General features: G+C 35.8%; 1 protein-coding gene across 3 annotated transcripts; it reads right to left on the reverse strand.

The window, feature by feature from the left end:
- Positions 1-29: 29 nt before the first annotated feature.
- Positions 30-19,521, reverse strand: CETN3 (centrin 3). 3 transcript variants are annotated; one of them, XM_059175460.1, is made up of 5 exons: positions 19,370-19,521; positions 16,758-16,893; positions 15,077-15,191; positions 8,270-8,461; positions 30-438 (listed from the first exon to the last, which is right to left on the reverse strand). In XM_059175460.1, the coding sequence occupies exons 1-5, from the start codon at positions 19,384-19,386 to the stop codon at positions 395-397; spliced, it is 504 nt and encodes a 167-aa protein (XP_059031443.1). In that variant the 5' UTR covers positions 19,387-19,521; the 3' UTR covers positions 30-394. The 3 variants fall into 3 exon arrangements, with proteins under 3 accessions (XP_059031443.1, XP_059031442.1, XP_059031441.1); XM_059175459.1 differs by lacking the exon at positions 30-438 and adding an exon at positions 457-1,481; XM_059175458.1 differs by lacking the exon at positions 30-438 and adding an exon at positions 2,187-4,030.
- Positions 19,522-22,438: the final 2,917 nt, after the last annotated feature.

Consider the following 22,438-nt stretch of genomic DNA (forward strand, 5'->3'; position numbering starts at 1 on the left):
GAGAACAGAAAATTTACCATACTTAAAAATACTACTAAAATAAACATTTTATTAATGAAAGTCTATAACATGTGCATCAAAAGTGACTACTGATGACGCATAAAAAACTTACAATGTGTACCACATGATTTAATTTTTCAAACTTTATATATATATAAAAGCTATATTATAAATACAAAGCTAAACTATTAGAGTGCTAACACTACTGCTCATACAAAGAAACATAACAATAGGAAAATATGAATACATAAGACACTTAGTTTTGGTCCCTTTGGAAAAAAAGAACTAAGTTTTTTGTTGTTGTTGTTGTTGTTGTTTTTAACATGGCTCCAGGCACAAAAATAGAATATAAGATGATAACAGCAACATTCTTAGTGTTTATCCTTGTAATTCTTTAAATGTCACCAGTCATAATAGCAATGAACTCCTCTTGATTTACTGTGATAAGAAAGAAAATGTAAGTCAGAAATGAACATTTTTTTCTCAGAACAATACTAGTATTTTTATATTAAGTATCTTTAAATTTTATATTATACAAAATTATTAATAAACCAAGGCATACTTTTTTGGTATGTTTTTCTTTTACTTTTTTGATATGAAGTTGATCATGTTTATTAAGTGAACCTCGTGAATACAAAAATATATAACATGTGATAAACAATATAAATTTGTATTCTATAATATTACTGAAAAAACATAATTAAAGTTACAAACAAAAAAGTTCATCATAACCATAATATTTATATACACTGCACAAACAGTTTTAAAGCTTGATATTTTTAATTTCTTAAATGTTTAAATCTGCTTTGTAATCTTTATCCTACTAATTCATTTAGTAAACCCTTCCTTTATAAATAAGCTTATTAAATCTATCATGCAAGTATATTAGAATTCTAAAGGAAAATATGTGACAATTTTTTAAAAAGTCAAATTGTTGTTTTTTTAACTTTATAATATTTAAAAGCCTACTAAAGAAAAAAACAAAAATAAAAAGTTGAAACCAGGTCACCAAACCTCAAAAATGTCTAGAGAAATAATAATTTTTAAAGATAAAAATTTAATCTCAATTAGCAAGGTAATACAGCGATTATATGTAAATGTAGAATTACTCATAAAGACAAATTATTAGTTCACCAAAACAATAAATAAAATTCAGTACGAACTTGCAGTTTAGAAATCCAATTTTAAGAAAGCAACCTAGAAATAAATGTTATTCTTATTAAATATAATTTTTAAAATCAATATATACACATACACATAAATTCTCAACAGAAATGTTCAGAAAAGAACACTTTGTCTTTGTAAAACAGGTGACTTCGTGGGCTCCAAAATTTAACGCATACCTTAACAAAGCACAAGTTATGAATGATCATTTTGATAATGAAAATGAGAACACTATAATGAAAAGAAAAGAGACCTGGATTCCAGTCATTGCTCTGGGACAAAACAGTTCTGTGTCTCAGTTTCTTCATCTGAAAATACTGAACCACAATACCATCTTTTAGATGTTTCTACTGGGTAATAAACAGACACCAAGGTTCCTATTCTATAATATCTTGATACTTAAGTGAAGGTATTAGGTTATATTATAAAATTACTTTTAGTTTTCTTAGCAGTAACAATAGTATCACAATTATGAAAGATAATATCCTTATTCTTAGCAGATGCATGCTAAAATGTTAGGGAGGTCAAGTTCATGATATATTTTTCAAACAATCTAGAATAAAAATATTATGACAAAGCAAATACAGTAAAATGTTAATTACTGAATCTAGGTAGAAGGTATAAAGGTGTTCATTGTACTGAACTAACATTTTCCTCTACGTTTGAGGAAAATGCTGAGGAGATAAAATATGTACATCAGGAATGAAATGTCCTGGTTTCAGAAACCACACACAAAAAAAGTTTCAATAAATTATGAAGTTATGTTTCATAAGTGAAACAGAGAATAAAACAAAGTATTATCTATTATTATTTTTTTTTTAAAGATTTTATTTATTTATTTATTTGACAGAGAGAGATCACAAGTAGGCAGAGAGGCAGGCAGAGAGATTGAGAGGAGGAAGCAGGCTCCCCGCTGAGCAGAGAGCCCGATGCGGGACTTGATCCCAGGACCCTGAGATCACGACCTGAGCCAAAGGCAGCGGCTTAACCCACTGAGCCACCCAGGCGCCCAGTATTATCTATTATTAAAGCAAAACCAAGGGTGCTTGGGTGGCTCAGCTAGTTGAGCGACTGCCTTCAGTCAGTCCAGGTCATGATCCTGGACTTCCAGTATTGAGTCCCGCATCAGGTCCCCAGCTCCTTGGGGAGTCTGCTTCTCCCTCTGACCTTCTCCTCTCCCATGTTCTCTCTCTCATTCTCTCTCAAATAAATAAGTAAAATCTTAAAAAAAAAATTTTTTTTTTAAAAACTCTTAAAAAAAAAAAAAAAAGCAAAACCCAGCTCTCTGTGTTGAAAAACATTCCATCTTAATGGGAAAAATCTTTACTTCTGAGAAAAATTTAGGTAAGAATAAATCTTGACTTGGGCTTTGAAATAAAAACATATGATCTGGTTTAACAAGAGGTGGAAAGAAAGCTAAGGTAGGATACCATCAGCAATATAGTTTTAAAAAAGAGGGTGCCTGGGTGGCTCATGTGGGTTGGGCCATTGCCTTCGGCTCAGGTCATGATCTCAGGGTCCTGGGATCGAGTCCCACATTGGGCTCTCTGCTCAGCAGGGAGCCTGCTTCCTCCTCCCTCTCTCTCTGCCTGCCTCTCTATCTACTTGTGATCTCTCTGTGTCAAATAAATAAAATCTTAAAAAAATAATAATAAAAAAGAAAGAAAGAAAGAAAAGAAAATATTGTGAAATTAAGTTCTAAGGAGTTAAAAAGAATGAGATGTCCAGAGCTGATAATGAACCATGAATCCATGCATTTCAGTATTAAACATCTACAAGACACTATGACAGAGTAAAACAGAATATATAACCTATATTACTCAAAATGATCTTAACAAATTGTAGTAGTGATCTTTAATTTTTTCACTTAAAAACATGTTTCAACATGTTATGAAAGCTATGAATGCTTTCTCTCCCAGTTTAAAAAAGAAAAAATATATCTATACATATAAAAGTTTAAATAATTTCATCATTATACACTTTCACATTTAAGAACCTCTGACTCTGTCAATCTAGACTGAGGTATCTAGACCAAAATAAGAAATAAGAGTATGTTCTTAAGAAAAACCACCTTAGAATAATCTGACTATAAATTATTTTAATAGCATAACAGAGCTATGATCAAATTACTCAAAATCTGAAAAATATGATTTGTATGATTTGTTCCTTAAAGACCTAGAACTTTTTTCTCTCACCTATAAAATTACAACAAATTTCAAAATTAATTTTCATATATAGTTTTAAAATCACAAGAGTCAATTTTTGTTATATTTATGTATGAACACTTTAAAGTATTATACCATTTAAATATATTTTAAACTATTCCATAATTTCCACAGCCTAAAACAGAATACTTACATCCAAAAAAGTGGAAAGCTGAAGGGAAAGAAGAGGCTAAGCAAAGTAAATTAGCTCCTCTAGTACGAGTGAGCCTTTCAGGAAACTAAGAAAATCTGTATGCCTTTGTACATTTCCTTCTCTATCAATAATATCTTATATCAAGTTCCTATATCTAATAAATCTAGCATAATGCCTACCTTTAAATAGGCACCTGATAAAATATTTATTGAATCAAATACAACACTTCATTTTCCTCTACTCTGCCTTTTAACCAAATTTTCATAAGTCAATCATTTCATAGGGTAAATTCTATTACATGTCTTTTAAATATAGAATTTAGAGAAATGAGGCACCTGGGTGGTTCAGTTGGTTAAGCGTCTGCCTTTGGCTCAAGTCATATATCTCAGGGTCCTGGGATCAAGTCTGAGTCAGGCTCCTGCTCAGTGCAAGGGGTTGGGGCTAGTCAGCTTCTTCCTCTTCTTCTGTCCCTCCCCACCACTCATGCACATGTGCATGCTCACTCTTTCTTAAATAAATAAAATTAAGGAAAAAATAAGAATTAAGTACCTTAAAGACCATCTGGCTTTGGAGGGGGAAAAAACAAATTTTAGCATCTGAAGTGACAGTTGACTATTTTATTGAATACTGAGTATTGAATATTTCATATTATAACAGCATGTAACTTTCAGAACTCCATAAACATAGAAACCTAATTAATATTTTACTTTTTAGCCTAAAAGGCAATACAGTGGTGTGGATAAAAGCAGGAACAGGTTATTAATCTCTGAGCATTAGTTTCCTCACCTATAGATACATCTATCCTGTGCACTAATAGATAGTACTGTACTAACTTCACAAAAGCTATTATGAAAAATAATGTAATATACAATATAATATGCTAAGCACAGAATCTTAACATATTAACTACTAAATAAGTGTTAGTATTCATTATTTAAAGATGGTCCCCTAAGGGTTTTTTTTTTTTTTTTGAAGTTTTATTTGCTTGAGAGAGGGAGTACGCGTGCATGCATGGGCATGCACAGGTGGTGGGGTGCAGAGGGAGAGGGAAAAGGAGACTCCCAGGGAGCCTGACACAGGGCTCAATCCCAGGACCCTGGGATCATGACCTGAGCTAAACACAGATGCTTAACTGACTGAGCCACCCAGGTGCCCCTCCCCAACCTTTTTTAAAGATTTTATTTACACTTTGGGTTTTTAAATGTTGTTTGTATTTTTCTAAAAAGATTTACTGTGTTTTATATATATTGGGAGTAATAATAGGGAAGGGATTCTTTCTGTATCATTACCACAGCTTTAGTTAGATTTTGCATTATATCTTTTTTTTCTGGAACTCCTCTTTTACCATATTTATTATTCTATATACACAATTAAAAAAATATTTTTTCATTGCTCCTAAATCCTAAAGTGTGAAAAATTCAAAAAGACAGCAGAATTACTGAAGTGCTCAAAAAAGACAGCAAGCACTATGATCTTTACCAGTTTAACAAACACAAAGAAAACAGGTTATATCTAAACAAAACTACAGCCCAAAGAATCCAAATTAACAAGTTATTATAAAATCTAATTTGTACTTTGTCAAAATCGGACAGTTTTTCATATAGCTACAGAGACCCATATAAGTTAAGGCAGTCCCCAAAGCCAAACTAATGGATTACAGTTCTCATTATTTCTGAACATGAAAATGCCTTTCAACAATAATTTCCTGCACTTGCCATAATAAAAGTCATACTTATTTAGCATGCCTTGTTTGAGACATAGATAATGTCAAATAGCTACTATGAATTCTGAATAATAAGTATTTTTATAAATCGCAAGCACATTTACAGAAATAAATAAGTTTATGTATGTATGTGCAATACTATTATTCATATAGTCGACAGACAATATTTGATTGCATACACTCAGACTGCATGCAAGGTCCCCACCCCAGAAACTCACATTCCAGATTGGAAACTACTAGATTAGATGAATTTAATATAAGAATATCCCCTTCCCCCCCACCAAAAAGACAAATATTAAAAATAAAAGACTGCATCACTGTATTTATTTGTAATCAATCACCTGGAAAAAAGAAAAAATGTTATTTGCCTATTAGTCATTTGAATAAATGACAGTAGGATGCCCAAGCAACAGTTATATGGAGACTTAAAGCACGTACTTAGAACCAAAGAAATATTTTAAGGATGCACTAAAATCTTCAAGCAATGGAGCACAGGCATGAGCTCTGAGATTCAAAAGCAGCAAACACAGCAGACTAAAAGGGATGCAAGAAATGGACACATTTTCTAGGTGAAAGTTTCACATCAAGTTTGAATTTAAGAGGCAACTTCCTAATTGTTATTTTCTTCTAGTGTCAAATGAAGCTAATAACCAAAATCTAGCTTGCATGTACATAGTAGAGGAAAAGAAAATAATTATCTTTTGACACATGTAGTAACCATTACTAAAGACTTATGAAATAGACATGCCAAGATTCTCTATGCCATTGAAGATAGTACCTTTACAGAACAGGGTTGCTTTAAAGCTAGTTTAGGGTAACAGCAGACAGCTGGGGAAGACAGAAAAGTTTTTAAAACATGAAGGCAGTGGATACTAAATCCAAGTATTAGTGTGAGAGCTCAAGAAATCATTTAAATTTCCTCAAGTATTAATAATCTTTATTTTAAAATATAAATAAATCTATCAATATCCTTCAAAGACCTAGTATTAAAGTTTCATAATGCTTAAATAATATTTACACAAGTATAATAATGTACAGTTCTAAAGGACAATCTACAAACCTGAATAGCTGGTTGCTACTGCCTTGCCTCCTTATTAAGCATGCCACTATTTCCAATATTTCCAGTAATATAGGTATTATGTATATATGTGTAGTTGATACTGTATCAATATATACCTACTGTAACACACAATCCTGCTTAGGGCTCAAGTCAATAAACATCAGAGTACTCATTATGTTCAAGAAAATGTGCAGGGGAGAGGTGCCCAGGTGGCTCAGGTGGTTAAGCATCTGCCTTGGGCTCAGGTCATGATCTCTAGGTCCTGGGATCGAATCCTGCATTAGGCTCCCGGTTCAGGAGGGAGTCTGCTTCTCTCTCTGTCTCCCCCCACTTCTTGGGTTCGTTCTCTCTCTCTCTCTCTCTCCCTCAAATGAGTAAAATCTTTAAAAATAAAATTAAAAAAATTTTTTTTTAAATTTAAGGGGAATATAAAGATGAGTAAAGATACAAAAAAAGGACAACAAGCTTCCATTTAATGTTAGGGACCTTCAAATATCTTCCTTTAATACTTAAAACCACCCTGGAAGGTATCACCCTTCCCATTTTAATAAATGGAAAACCAATACTCAGTAAACACTGAAAACTTGCACAACATTACAGAGCAACTACATACGTGGTAGAGATCCAATTCAAGTCCAGATCTGTAGGACTACAAAGCCTTAGGCTTTCACACTATGATTCCATACTGCTCTTAAGGACTTACAATATACTGGAAAGATACACATGTATGTAGCTAACAGAAGGCATTGTATTAAAGCGTCAAAATACTTTGTTCCTCTAAATGGAAGTCTCATAATTCATCAGAGAATACTAGGGAAGGGTTTTGAGAAATAGATGAAGTTTAAAATGTACTAGAGAGGGGTACCTGGGTGGCTCAATCGGATAAGTATCTGCCTTCAGCTCAGGTCATGATCCTGTGGTCCTAGGATCAAGCCCCACATTAGGTTCCCTGATCAGCAAGGGAATCTGAGTTTCCCTTTCCCTCTGCCCCCTCCCTGCTCTTGCTCTCACTGTCTGTAAATAAAATCTTTAAAAAGAAAAAAAAAAAAAACTGTACCAGACAGACATATTAGTAGACAAAACCTGGTAATTAGAACATTCTAGGATTAAGAATGGCATGATGAAAAAGACACAGCATAAAAAAAGAAAAAAGTGTTTCCAGGATAGAGTATATTTGCACGAGGCACGTATGTATGGGAAGTGAAGGTTAAAGCAGAAAAGTGGAAGACCATAGTGGGAAATAAAACTAGATAAGGCAGAACGTATCTTAAAAAGCTTCAAAATTTACTCTGTAGGCACCGAGGAATCATTCAGTATTTGAAGAGGGGAATGACATCATCAAACCTGTACTTTAGGAAAAGAAAGTTATCAATATGTTTGAGGGTGGAGGCTCAGAGGCATAGAGGGCAATTAGGAAGCTAAAGAGACCATATCTGCCTTCTTCATGGTGTAGCCCCAGTTAGCACACAAGACACGGTATCCAGTAGGCATTCAAGGAAATAATGAGGCTATGATAACATTAATAGAAAGAAATTAGGGCCTGAACTAAGGCAGCAGCAGTAAACAAAGATATAAAGAAAGATTCAAAACTTTCAAAGGGTAGAACCAATAGAAATTAGTTACAGTTTAGAAGTACTTGTAGGTTAAGGAAGAAACCACTAAAAGCGGATATTTTACTGAGTAGCTGAAATTTGGAGATGCTTCAACCTAAAAGAAAAGTAAAATAAATTCTTGGAAGTATGGAACCTCATACTACAAACAGTATAGTTGGTTTTAAAAGGTCTGCATCATTCTGAATTAAATGATGTGAAATGTTTACACAAAAAGCCCATTATAGGATGAACAATAATTATATCAAACAGACATTCTGTAATGGGTCTTGAAAATCATTTGCTTTTAGAAAAATTTACTATATGTATACATTAGGAATAATACCTGGAATATGTGTTTTACTTAAAACTTACTTTCTCCATCACCATCTTTATCAAATTCTTCTATCATAGCCCGAAGTTCTTCATCACTCATGTTTTCACCCAATTCTCTGGCAACACGTCGCAAATTCCTCAAGCTTATTTTACCTGAATCATCATCATCAAATAGTTTAAATGCCTTTAATATTTCTTCATGTGGATCTCTTTCCAATATCCAGTCTGTCACTACAGTTAAGAGAAATTTTAAAAATTTTCAAAACTTTATAATCACAAATGCATTCATCTGTGAAATCAACCAAGTGTTAGATGAGAATTAAAGTTGTGAACTGTTCAACATTTAGTTTGTAATAAACTGCCAAATCAGAGCCCCAAAACCCAAAAAGATAAACCTGAAATTAGAAAAATCAAATCCATATTTTAAAATTTAATCTACGTTATCAACAACTTATCCTATTATAAGTAAGCAAAATTATCTCTTTTTATATAATAAAAAGGATTATATACCGTATTTATTTAAGGTCTACGATTATCAAGAATTGTAGTAGGCTCCACTGACAGCAAGCACAGAAGTCTAGGAGTTTGAAACTTAGTTGTAGAGATGATATACCAAAAAAACAATTAAGACTAATTAGATAAAAGATGTCTGATGTCTAAACAATAACATTACTGTTCCTCAAATTAAATCCAATTTAAAGACAAAAGAATCCTGACAAATTAATAAAATGCAGTGCCATCATTGATAAAGACACACTGTCAGACAGATGAAAATTCCACTGATATCTTCATGATTTGAGGAAACTCTGCGTTTTCCAAAAATGAAAAGCGGTTACCAAAAGGATTGAAAATGATTATAGTTAAGCTTCCATACCACCCCACCCCCAAAAAGAAAAAGGAAAGGTCTGAAAGATCCCTCTAAAGTCATGCCCATTTTGTTCAGCAAGATAATAATTCTCAGACAACTAAAATTAAAAGTGATAAATACCAGACCTCAATAGTAATAATACATTTTAATAGGCTAAACGTAATAATAAACAGTATTTTCAACATTTGCAGTCTTTATTCAATAGCCACAATAATACAATTAAAGTAAAAATCTGAGGTATAAATGTTTTTAAGTTACTAGATCAAATTCTGAAAATATCTAAGTAGACATCTTTGAAGTAATTCCACATGCTAGTCTACCACTACAACAAAAATTATTTATGACTTTCACTGTGCCATTAAAAATAACTCAGTCCTGGTGAGCTTTACAGAATCATTAAAAACTTGCGCAAATGTTTGTAGATGGGAAGTACTAGAATGTTTAATGCACCAAAAAAAAAAAAAATTCAAGCCCACAAAAAATTATTATTGTTTTGCTGCAATGTCATCATGTTTGGTTTGAGTAAGCTTTTAGGATAAGCATCTACGTTCAATCATCCACCTACATATTTAGTAGTTTTCTATTATCCATTAATTGTACCTAAAAAGTCTTTCAAGTAACTAATTGAACTATATTACTAGAAGTATGCAAATCACCAAAGCTCATAAATATTCAATCAAAAAGGAGTTGGCATATATACAGCCATAACACCAAAATAAAATACCATGCTTAACTCTATGGCTCATACTCAACTTATTTTGAATTTAGTCCCAACAAAAAAGCAGGACAAGGAAAAAAAAAGTGTTAAGAAATTTTCTTCACCAATTAAATAATTTACATGACAGGTGAACCAAAAAAGCAGCTTGCTGAAAGTATTAATGTACTTAAAGAAGCAACAGGGTGATGTGGGGAACAGATGGGGCTCCAAGATGTATAAATTCTTATCCCACTAGTGCTTTAATTGTGTTAGTTACTTCAGACTTATGTGTATATATAATCTTTTATCAATACTTTGCCTTAGAATACAACTTTTCTTGGGAATTATAAATACCTACCATTCTGGACAACTAAAACATAATAACTTTATAGTAACTCTCTTCTATGCCTTCATGTTCTATTCCTATTCCACCAAGTAGAATTTAATTATAAGAAATACACTTTTTTTCCAATGAAAATAAGTCAACTAACATACAATTAAGGTGGGTTCAATCTAATTCACAAATTTCTGCCCATGAAATCTACTTTCAAAAAATTATACTACCAGAAATAGATTTCCTCAAAATGGTTAGACCTTATACATTATAAAACTCAGTAAAGGGGCACCTGGGTGGCTCAGTTGGTTAAGTGGCTGCCTTCAGCTCAGATCATGATCCCAGGGTTCTGGGATCGAGCCCCACATCGGGCTCTCTGCTCAGTGGAGAACCTGCTTGCTTCTCCCTCTCCCTCTGCCTGCCTCTCTGCCTATTTGTACTCTCTCTGTGTCAAAACAAACAAACAAACCTTTAAAAAAAACTCATTAAGAACACAGCACATTTAAAAAAAACACATTAAAATTTATCAAAAATCATTAAAAGTACTGCTGGAAAAACACTTTCAACTATATTTCTCATTGTCTTTTGGGGGTCTTTATACAAAAATACAAGTTACTTTAAACTCAACATTTTAGAACCCAAACTCCTCCTACTATCACCAAGAAAACTGGTGATGCCCCACCTCAAAATAGAGAATAGCACCATTCACAGATAATCTCCCATATTTGAAGTCTGAATATTTTGAATCCCATAAACCTAACCTGTGATTATGAGGACACATTTTTTACTCTTAAATATGTTTCTTTTCATTCTTACACCCTCAGCATAATATAAGTATGTTATTTTCCTGTCTGCAGTCTCTCTTCCCTCCAACCCATCTTTAAAACTCTTAACCGAGTTACCTTTCTAAAACACATCATCTTCTCTTCCTCAGAAACTGAAAATGATCATCTGCTGACTTAAGTCCAAGCATTACACATGATGCAACAAGACTTTACTTATTTGGCCCAATTCTATCCTTCCATTTCCCTAACCTCGACAACAGGAGACTACCGGAAGTTTCCCATACTATACTTCTACCATTCCACTCTTTGTTGATGCTATTTTCTCTGCCTGCAATGTCTTTTGCTACTCGTTCCTACAGTCTTCTCCTTAGGATGAAATTCTATTCACATCCTCAAAGGTCTAAATTAAAACTCGCCTCTGCAAAGTCTTCTTCAATTGCTCTAGACCTGGAATTGACAATTCTCTTTGTTTTTGTTAAGTGCCAGATAGTAAATATTTTTGACTTTGAGGAAAGTATAAGATCTCTGACTGAACTACTTACTCTGCCATGACAGCACAAAAGCAGCATAAAAGATGAGGTAGTGTGGAAACAACAGCTGAATTTGGCCTAAGGGCTGTAGTTGGACAACTCCTGCTCTAAACAAAATTATAACTTACCACAGAACACTACAGCTTGTTATTATCTACATTTAAATGGTAAGCTCCTTGAAAGAACCTTTTAGTAACTTTTAATTCCCCTCCCTCAACCCAGTAAAGTACCTAATGCCAAAAAATTCAGCAAATGTTTGTTAAATAAGCAAAGCAAAGACAGTAATGCAATTTTCTATTCTAAATAGGCAATGGAATAATTAGTTTGTGTCCCCCCAAAAATGAGTACAAACACCTGACTTATCTTGGTCTTACTTTAAAGGAGCAATTCCTAAAACACCTTTGATACTACTCACTAACCCCAAGCAGCCTAGATTCTTAACTTACATGAAACATACTTTAGTATTTTTTTCTAACATTGGGAAAATTCTGATTCAGTGTTAGACTTCATCTAGAAACATCTGTAGAACAATATCCTTCAAAAGTAACAGACAATACAGAAAACTAAGACTCAAATGCTTTGGTTTGGAGTTATTTATTCCAAAGGATAAAATACACATTCACCTGTGCTGTTATTATTGAAAAATAATTAACAAATGGAGAGAATACATAGTTCTTGACTGTGTATTTCTAAACAGTAATAAATTTTTATTTGACTACTCAGATTTTTAATAGGCAGTATGAGGATAGCTAAAATATGTGCTAAGCTGGTCAAAAGTTCTATCTTTGAAAGTCAGAGCACAGTTTAGTCACTGTCATCTATTCTGGAAAGATTCCAGTACCAGTGCTCTGTTTATAATACAGAAAAGATAGAGGATCAGGAAAAGGTGAAAATGGGGGGCGCCAGGGTGGCTCAGGGGTTTAAGCCTCTGCCTTCAGCCCAGGTCATGATCTCAGGGACCTGGGATCGAGCCCTGCATCAGGCTCTCTGCTCAGCGGGGAGCCTGCTTCTCTCTCTCTCTCTCTCTCTGCCTGCCTCTCTGTCTACTCGTGATCTCTCTCTGTCAAATAAATAAATAAAATATTTAAAAAAAAAAAAAGGTGAATATGGCATGGGACTCTGACTTTAACTGCAAATAAAATCGCAATTTCTTTTTTTTCCTTTTTCCTTTTTTTTTTTTTTTAAGATTTAATTATTTATTTGAGAAAGAGAGAGCAAGCATGAGAGGAGGAACATCAGAGGGAGAAGCAGACCCCCTGCTGAGCGGAGAGCCTGATATGGGACTGGATTCCAGGACTCCAGAATCATGAGCTGAGTTGAAGGTAGTTGCTTAACCAACTGAGCCACCCAGGCACCCTAAAATCACAATTTCAAAAACTGTATTTTAGGGGCACCTGAGTGGCTCAGTGGGTTAAAGCCTCTGCCTTTGGCTCAGGTCATGATCCCAGGGTCCTGGGATAGAGCCCCACATCCAGCTCTCTGCTCAGCAGGGAGCCTGCTTCCTCCTCTCTCTCTGCCTGCCCCTCTGCCTACTTGTAATCTCTATCTGTCAAATAAATAAATAAAATCTTTAAAAAATTTTGTAAAAAAACTGTATTTTACTTAAGATGAAATGTGTTGAATAAAATTATTAATGATGATATAATGCCTAAAATAGCCCACAACTATGAAAAGAAAATAATCAGAAAAAGATAAATACATGAGTACCATACTTTTTATGCTCCAGTGATGTATACACAATCATTACTAGGCACTAAAAGTGAAACAAAGACAATTTTTAAAAGTAGTAATAACAAATACCTAATAGTACTTTCTATAACTAGGCCCCTTTCTAATAAGCACGTTACTTATTAACTTATTTACTCCTCCCAAGAACCCACCAGATAGTATAACTATCCCCATTTTATAGCTGCAAATGAGACACAGACAACTAAAATGACCAAGTTAAACAGCTAGTAAGTGGCAAAACCAAGATATGAACCCAGGAAATCTGCTTCCAAAATGTCCATGCTAAACCACTACATTGTACCAAATGTGCCTAAATTGTAGCTCTTTCCTAACAGTATCATTGCCACTATATCCTAATACCCATTTCTATAAATCAACAATCTAAGTAAGAACTTGGACTAAGATCATAAACTATAGAAGAGTTTCAATACTGAAAACCTAACGGGATGAAGATGGCTCCCTCCCGACACCTGGGTGGCTCAATTGGTTAAGCAGCTGCCTTTGGCTCAGGTCATGATCTCAGTGTCCTGGGATCGAGTCCCACATCGGGCTCCTTGCTCGGCAGGGAGCCTGCTTCTCTCTCTGCCTCTGCTGCCACTCTCTCTGCCTGTGTGCTCGCCTGCTCGTGCTCTCTCTCTCTCCCTCTCTCTCTCTCTCTCTGGCAAATAAATAAATAAAATCTTTAAAAAAAAAAAAAAAGATGGCTCCCTCCCTCTGCTCACGTAAATAAATCTACAGATTAGAAGAAAACAACATAATATACTCCCCAAAGGGATTAGCTGCCTTTCTGAACAGTTATTCCTAGTTGACAAGGTGGGGATATTCTGTGTCATACTTTCTCTTTTAGATTTATCCTTTAACTTCCTTCTTCCTCACCTTGATTTTGAATTTTCAGATTATTTGATGATATGAATCTCTTTTCCAAACTGCCATTTCTTTTTGCTTTCTATATTACTTCTTTCTGAATATTTACACAAAGTTTTGTATGTGTAACTGGATTTGTTCCTACACTTTTAAAATATCTAAATATAACTCTATGATATGCTTATATCATGACCTATATAAAGTTGTATTACTGCTTTAGAAAATTTAATTTTAAAAACCCTGAATATATGTACATTCCATGTATAATATTCTAAGGACTATATTTAAATCATAATAGCAGTCTTTGCCTTCCAGAATTTTCTATTCTAAAAAAGCCTGATATATGCTTTAACTATTTCACTAAAATCAACTATATGAAAATTCAATCATATTAAACTCACGGCACAGTATGCTTACTTAGTTGTTCTAAAATGTTTTCTCCTACTTGAGTTTGCCAAATGCCTCCTTTACTATAACCCCTCTGCCCTCAACTTTAAACAGATGACTTTATTCACTAAGATCAAGTCATACAGAATATGTAGCCCCTTGTAAGCTTTGTCAACCTGATGGCATGCACTTCACCTACAGTCAAAGATACCAAATGCTAAAGCTTTTCTCTTCTCCCACTCTGCCAACAAAAATCACAAACCAGAATGGTCTTGGGAAATATTTTCCAAACAAAAGGATACTGAATTTTCTGTTTTACTCTTAGAAAATAATTTTTGATCACACTTTTAGTTTTATCACATAATATAAACACACATTACTTAGGAAGATTTCTTTCTACAAAAAACTATACAATAGTTCCTTGATTAGAATCTTCAGGATAAAAGACAAAATGGTAACTACCATAATGAAACTGTTAATCTTATTTTTTCTTCTTTAAAGTAAGAAGAGTGCTCCCAAACCCCCATACAATAACTATATTATATAGCAATGTTCAATAACAAAATTCCATAACCCAGAAAATCAAAAAAATACTAATATTAATGGATAATTTCCTAACAAGTGCTAATTACAAAGACTATTAAAATACACACCAACTTCATTAAAATCTTCAAAGGTGATTTTCCCTGTGGCTTCTCTGTCATAATCTTTAAGAATCTTCAGTACATCAGCTTTTTTTACATCAAACCCCAAGGCTCTCATTGCCACCTTTTGGAAAAAAAGGGAAAAGCAAAATTATAAAGCACTCTTTCGAAACAAGTGACTTCCAATTCTTAAGTAAGTTTTTACAACTTAGGGATGTCAGCACATTAATAAAACATTTAATTCTTTTGCAAGTTTTAGGTCTCTAAAAAAATCAAAGTGATAGTTTTTCTCCATTACTGAAGATAAACAAATTTTTTTCATTTATATATCCTTTTTTTATAGGACAAGCCAAATGTTTATAAAATATACTATACAATGGACTGACTTACTATACAGATCATTTTAACAAGTTATTTATTCTCAAATGATTAACAACCAAAATGAAAAAAAGGCATAGCGTAAGTATTAAAAATTTATACAAGAAGAGACAAAAAAATTAAAATAAGAGTTATCCTGAGATTCTACATGATTAGTTATTCAGTATAAATAGTCCAGGCCCCTGAGTTTAAAGAAAGAGTAGATCTTGTTACTATTAACGAGAAAGGAGAGACATGATACTGATTAAAGAAGTCTTACTTGCAAAGGTCATTTGTTCTCTGATGAATGGATGAAATAAAGTAGAAGAGCACTGAAAAACTGGCTATAAAACAGACAATGACTTGAGGACAGTCAATAAAGCAGCTTACCTTACCTGAACAGGAAGAGCTCAGGTGTAAATAAGCGATTAGCAAGTGAGAAAAGTAGACAGTAGTAAAAGTGAGGGGAGCAGTCAATAAAAACCAAAGGTATCTGAACTTTATGCAGTGTACAATGAGGAGCCACTAAAGGTTTACGAACAATGAACAATATGAGGAAATAATCTTAGAAAGATTAATCTAATGGCAGTTTACAGAGTGAATGAGAAATGGAGGAACCATTTAGGAAGATCCTGGTATGAAATAAGATCCCAAACCAAGATAGTAACAATAGCTAACAAATGGGAGAGACATTATAAAAGAATTGATCAAAGCTAGGATACTGAAAAAAAAAAACTGTGGAAAAAGAGAGCTAAAGAGCTATCAAAATGTTGCCTTTCTCATGCTGAGTGTGAAATCTGTACTACGCTAAACAAACTCTTGCATCTTTATAAATTATTCTAGGCCCTAAGGTTGACATTCTCCCCTATTAGTATGTGTCAACATCAGACATCACTTATACTGTTTGCAGCAGAGAAAGTATGTAAAGAATGTATTATTAACATGTTCAAATTAAAAGACAAATAACACAATGTGAGAAAAGAATGAGTTACACACACACACAAAAAGTGAGAACTATTTAAATCCTATGGTATGAATTATTTTTATTATGTGAATGAAAAATAAGGCCCTCCATAGTAGTGTATTTTTATATTTAAAATACTATTCACTTTACAATGTGAAAAGTCTAAAAAGATGTTAGGATTTTATTATACTAAATATTAAATTTTAATTTTTTAATTTTAATTTTTTTTATTTTACTCTAATTTTATTACAGCATTTAACTGTGGACATCTAAAATGGTTTCATATGTCCACAACCATTTTAAATACTTTAGTCCAAAATGCAAATCATTTTAACAGAAAAATATACATTTTGAAGTACATACTATTACCTTTAATTCATGATAATCTATTGCTTCATCTTTGTCTGTGTCAAACAGTTCAAAAGCATCTTTAATTTCTTGTTTCTGTTCTTCAGAGAGTTCTCTTCTTTTTTTCCTCTTTGTTTTGTCTACTACTAGCTCATTTCTATGAAAAGAAAAAAATCTATTCAGTCTACTTTAATCCAATTCTCCTATGCATCTAAATGATTAAAATAAGATTCCAAAACACAACAAAAAAATTAACCAATGAATAATTTTTTAAATTTCTACAAAGGAAGTATTTGGGAGAAAAATGAAGAAATTTTCCTTACATGAGTCAAAGCCTTGATTACCCCACAGTCTAGCTGCTATAAATTTGCACTTCTAAAACTGAAGTGTTACAGGTTATTATAAGAAATGAGGACCTAACTTTCTCTCCTTCTGGCTTCATACTTATTCTCAATGATATTAACGTGGAAGAAATAAGAACTGTGAATAAAAAACATTACTTTCATGACAAAAATCCCAACAAAAAACCAAAACACTCATATTTACTATTCACATTACTCTAACACATAGTGTTTAAAAAAAAAAAAAAAGGAGGGCGCCTGGGTGGCTCAGTGGGTTGGGCCGCTGCCTTCGGCTCAGGTCATGATCTCAGGGTCCTGGGATCGAGTCCCGCATCGGGCTCTCTGCTCAGCAGAGAGCCTGCTTCTCTCTCTCTCTGCCTGCCTCTCCATCTACTTGTGATTTCTCTCTGTCAAATAAATGAATGGAATCTTTAAAAAAAAAAAAAAAAAAAAAAAAAAAGGAAAATTCATAATTGATGATCACTATATATTTGGTTTATTTTTGAGAGCATTTGTAAATTATCAAAATTACTACCAAAAGGGCATATAATTTAACAATTTACAAAGTTTTTTGGCATTGCAGGTTAAGTGATTTAGATTACACATTTTTAATGGTCTTTACAATTTCTTCCACTGATACTAACAAATCAACCAAGTCTAAATATACCATGAAAATCAAATGCCAAAAAGAAAAGTATATTTGGTCTAATTTTCTATAATATAAAGTGAAGAGTTAATGGTTTTATAAATCTCACTTGTAAATTTAGACTTAGTTTCTCATAAACCCTGGAATATTTTTTTAAAGGGAATTTTATTTAAAAAGCCAGAAACGGGGCGCCTGGGTGGCTGGCTCAGTGGGTTAAAGCCTCTACCTTCGTCTGGCGTCCTGATCCCAGGGTCCTGGGATTGCCCCACGAAGGGCTCTCTGCGCCACAGGGAGCCGGCTTCCTCCTCTCTCTCTCTCCCTGCCTCTCTACCTACTTGTGATCTCAATCTGTCAAATAAAATAAATAAAATCTTTAGGAAAATAAATTAAAATTAAAAATAAAAAAATAGAGGACGCCTGGGTGGCTCAGTTGGTTGGACGACTGCCTTCAGCTCCGGTCATGATCCTGGAGTTCTGGGATGGAGTCCCACATCGGGCTCCCAGCTCCACGGGGAGTCTGCTTCTCCCTCTGACCTCCTCATTCATGCTCTCTCACTCTCTCTCTCTCAAATAAATAAATAAAATCTTAAAAAAAAAATATTTTTCTAAAATAAAAATAAAAAGCCAGAAATGTCTTATACTGATCTTAGTGTTTCAAAATTTCAAATGCGGCTGCAACATCCATATGAGAACACGTTTTGAAACCAAACAGTATCAAAAAACTTTAAAATGTAAAACTTGGTTGAATTTAATCAAACGTGTTATCTATTTACTTGTTTTGCTCTCTAAAAATCTACAACAAAAGGCGAGATGAGTAGAACGTGATCAGAAGAGGTATCCTAAAGCTGAGGAAAACCTTTTCTCACAAGAGACCGGACTTCACACAAGCGTGGTCATTCCCGGGGTCATTTTCTCTGGACTGCCAAGTCCACCACAGACCTACAACTGCTTCCAGGCAAGGCTACCACCATAACCTCTCAGACGAACGAGGCACCTATTTAGAGACGCGTAACTACCTGTTTTTAAGGTAAAACGTCTACATGGCGCTGGGGGCAACAGACAAGGGGGTTAGAGGTTGGAAGAGAATGAAAGGTAAAGAAACTCAAAAAAATTGAAAACCCAAAGAGAGAGATTACCAGTTAAAGTCATTTAAGTGTGTCTCCAGTTATACCTTCAAACAGAGACCCAAGATAAGAGCAAGGAACGGTTTTATGTTATGGCCAAAATTTAGAGTTTCAGGCCGGCATCGCCGCAGCTGAGGTGGGGCCGCAGACCAAGAAGGCGGAGCTGAACCGAAGGACGGAGCCTCCCCGGCCTGATTTCTCGCAGAAACACCGCGAGAAGAAACATCGCGATATTTCACTCTCTCCCTCAACTGGAACCACCCACCCTCTAGATGGTGCAAAGGCCAAAGCGCTGATAGCCGTTAACTAGCTCAACAAAAATGCACGGGACTCATCACCTGCGAGACACCAGGGCCCCCAGGGTGAGGGGTCCGGGCCCGGGAAGGTTGGCGGAGGCTCCTCTCCCACGTCCCAACCTGCACCCCCTTCCTCGCCTCGGCCCCAACTACCTCCCTTCCACACACACCCGCCCTGGGGCCCGCTGCGGGGTGTGGAGAGCATTGCGGCCTCCTCATTACCGACCTCAGTGCTAAACTCATTTTCTCTTCGGACAGAGACGTTCCTCTCAAGAACGATTTTAACGCCCTACCCAAGGCAGCACAACTTCCACAAGCCGTTCAACAGACAACCACGACCTCAGCGGCCTCAAGGACCTCCCACAAGGTAGACACTTCTGAGCCGGATTGGTTGACATTTCTGACGTCCTGCCCATTAAGGCGGAAGCGTCACGATTCCTCTGCTCTCATTAGGCATATTTCGCGTCAATCAAGCAAACGGCCCTTCCCTCGCCTCCTGCGGCCCCTCCCCCCGCCCTTTGGATTGGCCTGTTGCGGTTTCCCCGAATCCTTTGCGGAGCTGGGGTTTTGGTATTTGCGTGGTGCGTTGGGCCACTGGGTGGTTGGACCTCGCCGCAGGCTAGGGGAGTATTGTAACTTGTGATGGGAGACCGGGGACAAAACATACAGCTCCAAGAGGAAGAAAGGGGAAGAGGCATGGCCGCGGGGTTAGCCTCCTCAGCTAGGAGGAGGGAATAGCTGGGGAATGAGGTCTAACAAATTTGGCTTCGCTCTATTCTATAATCTTGGATGGTTGAGTACATGGGGAGTTTGTTTAAAACGTATCCTTCTCCCGCTTCTTTTTTTCCTTACAAACTATCCAAGTGATTCCAAGGCAGGTGCTATGGATTACATTTGTATCATTCGGGGGTTGGATTATGAGGCTATTACAGTGAAGCGGTACTTAACCGTCCCTTAGCTCCCCTCTTCCTCTTCCAATGAGTTTGTTCTCTTACGTCTTTATTTTCCAGTGTGATAAGCTGCTTGTGCACATTATGTTATCTGAAGTTGCAGACTAAGTTCTTGAAGCTCATTTGGGTAATCAGTTTTCTTGAGGTGCAGGATACGCTGTTCTTAGTGCCTAATACTGAAATGCCAATTGAGTATTACCCCCACCTTAAAAGACCACCAGAGACGTGAGTCAAAGCCAATCAGCAAGGGTCGTTTATTGCAGGTTCGAACCTGGACCTCTGGGGCGCTCGTTGCCGATAACACAGAGAGGTCCAGAGCTGGGTTGGTGCAGGGTTTTTATAGACCGATACATACAAGTTTCGGGTGGGGCTGAGCTGATTGATTGATAGTTTGAACAGGCATACTTGGCGTCAGTGGATTGGGTCAGGGGTCCCGCTGGAAAGCAGACAAAGCAATCTTACAGAAGCAGAACTGGCCGGTTAGCCCACGCATGCGAAAAAAGCACTACCAGGATATTGAAGGCCTGGTTACTTATCAAGTAAAGACAATTGGGAGTCTCCTGGTGGAATGTTACATTCCTGCTATCAAGCATCCTTGTTAATGAGATTTAGGTTTAGAAGAAATTTAACTTTATTTACTTTTCCTTCTACCTCTGCCTCCTTCCGTTTTTCATGGAGGGGAGGGTGACATTAGGGCTATTGATAGGGTAACTTCTTTGTAAATCTCAAGGACATTTGCAAACCAAGGGAAACTCCTACCTTGCAGGACTGTGATCTCTGCAAGTTAACTATTTATCGTTTTATGGCAGTCAGGGGTGCCTGAGGAATGCTACACATATGGAGGGGAGCGGGTGAAGGGGGGGGTGCAAGGCGCCAGCTTTTGCTTTGTCCTCAGCCAGCCTCCTGCTCCTTCAATACAATGCCTGATGCATAGGTGCTCAATAAGTATTTGTTGCATTGAATGGAATCTTGTGGTGAAAACCCACAAAGCACTGAACTAAGCCGTAAACCTTTTATTTTATTTTTATTTTTATTTTTTTTTTAATTTATTTATCAGAGAGAGAGAGCAAGCACAGGCAGACAGAGGCAGAGGGAGAAGCAGGCTCCCCGCCAAGCAAGGAGCCCGATGTGGGACTCGATCCCAGGATGTTGGGATCATGACCTGAGCCGAAGGCAGCTGCTTAACCAACTGAGCCACCCAGGCGTCCCAGCCGTAAACCTTTTAAAGGAATAAAATAGCCTGAATGTGGGGGTCAGGCAGGGGAAGGGGGAAGATCAAGAAACCCTATGGTATATGTATAAGGGAGATGTATACACACACACAAATACACACACGTTTAAAGAAGGGAAAGAACACAATAGGACAGAAGAAAATGATTTGGCCTGTAAGTTAGGCCTAGAAGGATGAGCTAAGAAAAAGTTCAAGGATAGCCCCCAAAAAACAAAATTAGGAAACGTCCCTTTTAAAGTACTTTTTTAAAGATTTTTTTTTAAGATTTTACTTATTTATTTGACAGAGAGAGATCACAAGTAGACAGAGAGGCAGGCAGAGAGAGAAATAGAGGGAAGCAGGCTCCTTGCTGAGCAGAGAGCCCGATATAGGACTCGATCCCAGGACCCTGAGATCATGACCTGAGCCAAAGGCAGTGGCTTAACCCACTGAGCCACCCAGGCGCCCCCTTTTTAAAGTACTTTTTAAGATAAACTTTGAGTCCAAAAAAAAGGGGAATATTGCTGCTAATAAGGTTTTTGGTAGTTTAAAAGGGAGGTTGGGAGGTTGGGATGCCTGGCTGGGTCAGTCTGTAGAGCAGGCAACTCTTGATCTCTGGGTTGTGAGTTCAAGACCCACACTGGGTCTTGAACTTTTTAAAATTACTTTTAAAAAAATTTTTAAAACTTTTTTAAAACTTACTTTTTAAAAATTACCCCCAAAAACATAATAATAAAAGGGAGCTTTACAAATTATTAAAATACCTCATATAACTTCATGCTGCCAATAAATATTAATATCAAAATGGTATAGTCACTTTTTAAAAGATTTTATTTATTTATTTATTTGACAGACAGAGACCACAAGCAGGGGTGGGGGGAGCAGGCTCCCTGCTGAGCGGAGAGCCAGATGTGGGGCTGGATCCCAGGACCCCAGGAACATGACCTGAGCCGAAGGCAGAGGCTTTAACCCACTGAGCCACCCAGGTGCCCCGTATAGTCACTTTCTAAGGAAAACAGATGACTGAAAAAAGAAAATTGAATTAGGTTGATAACTATAGATAGGACTGAATGATAGTGTGATGCCAGAATTCCATGCCATAAAATAAGAAGGCATCCAGCCCACTCAGTTATGG

The sequence above is a fragment of the Mustela lutreola genome, chromosome 5 (assembly GCF_030435805.1).
Source record: "Mustela lutreola isolate mMusLut2 chromosome 5, mMusLut2.pri, whole genome shotgun sequence".
NCBI classification, from domain to species: domain Eukaryota; kingdom Metazoa; phylum Chordata; class Mammalia; order Carnivora; family Mustelidae; genus Mustela; species Mustela lutreola.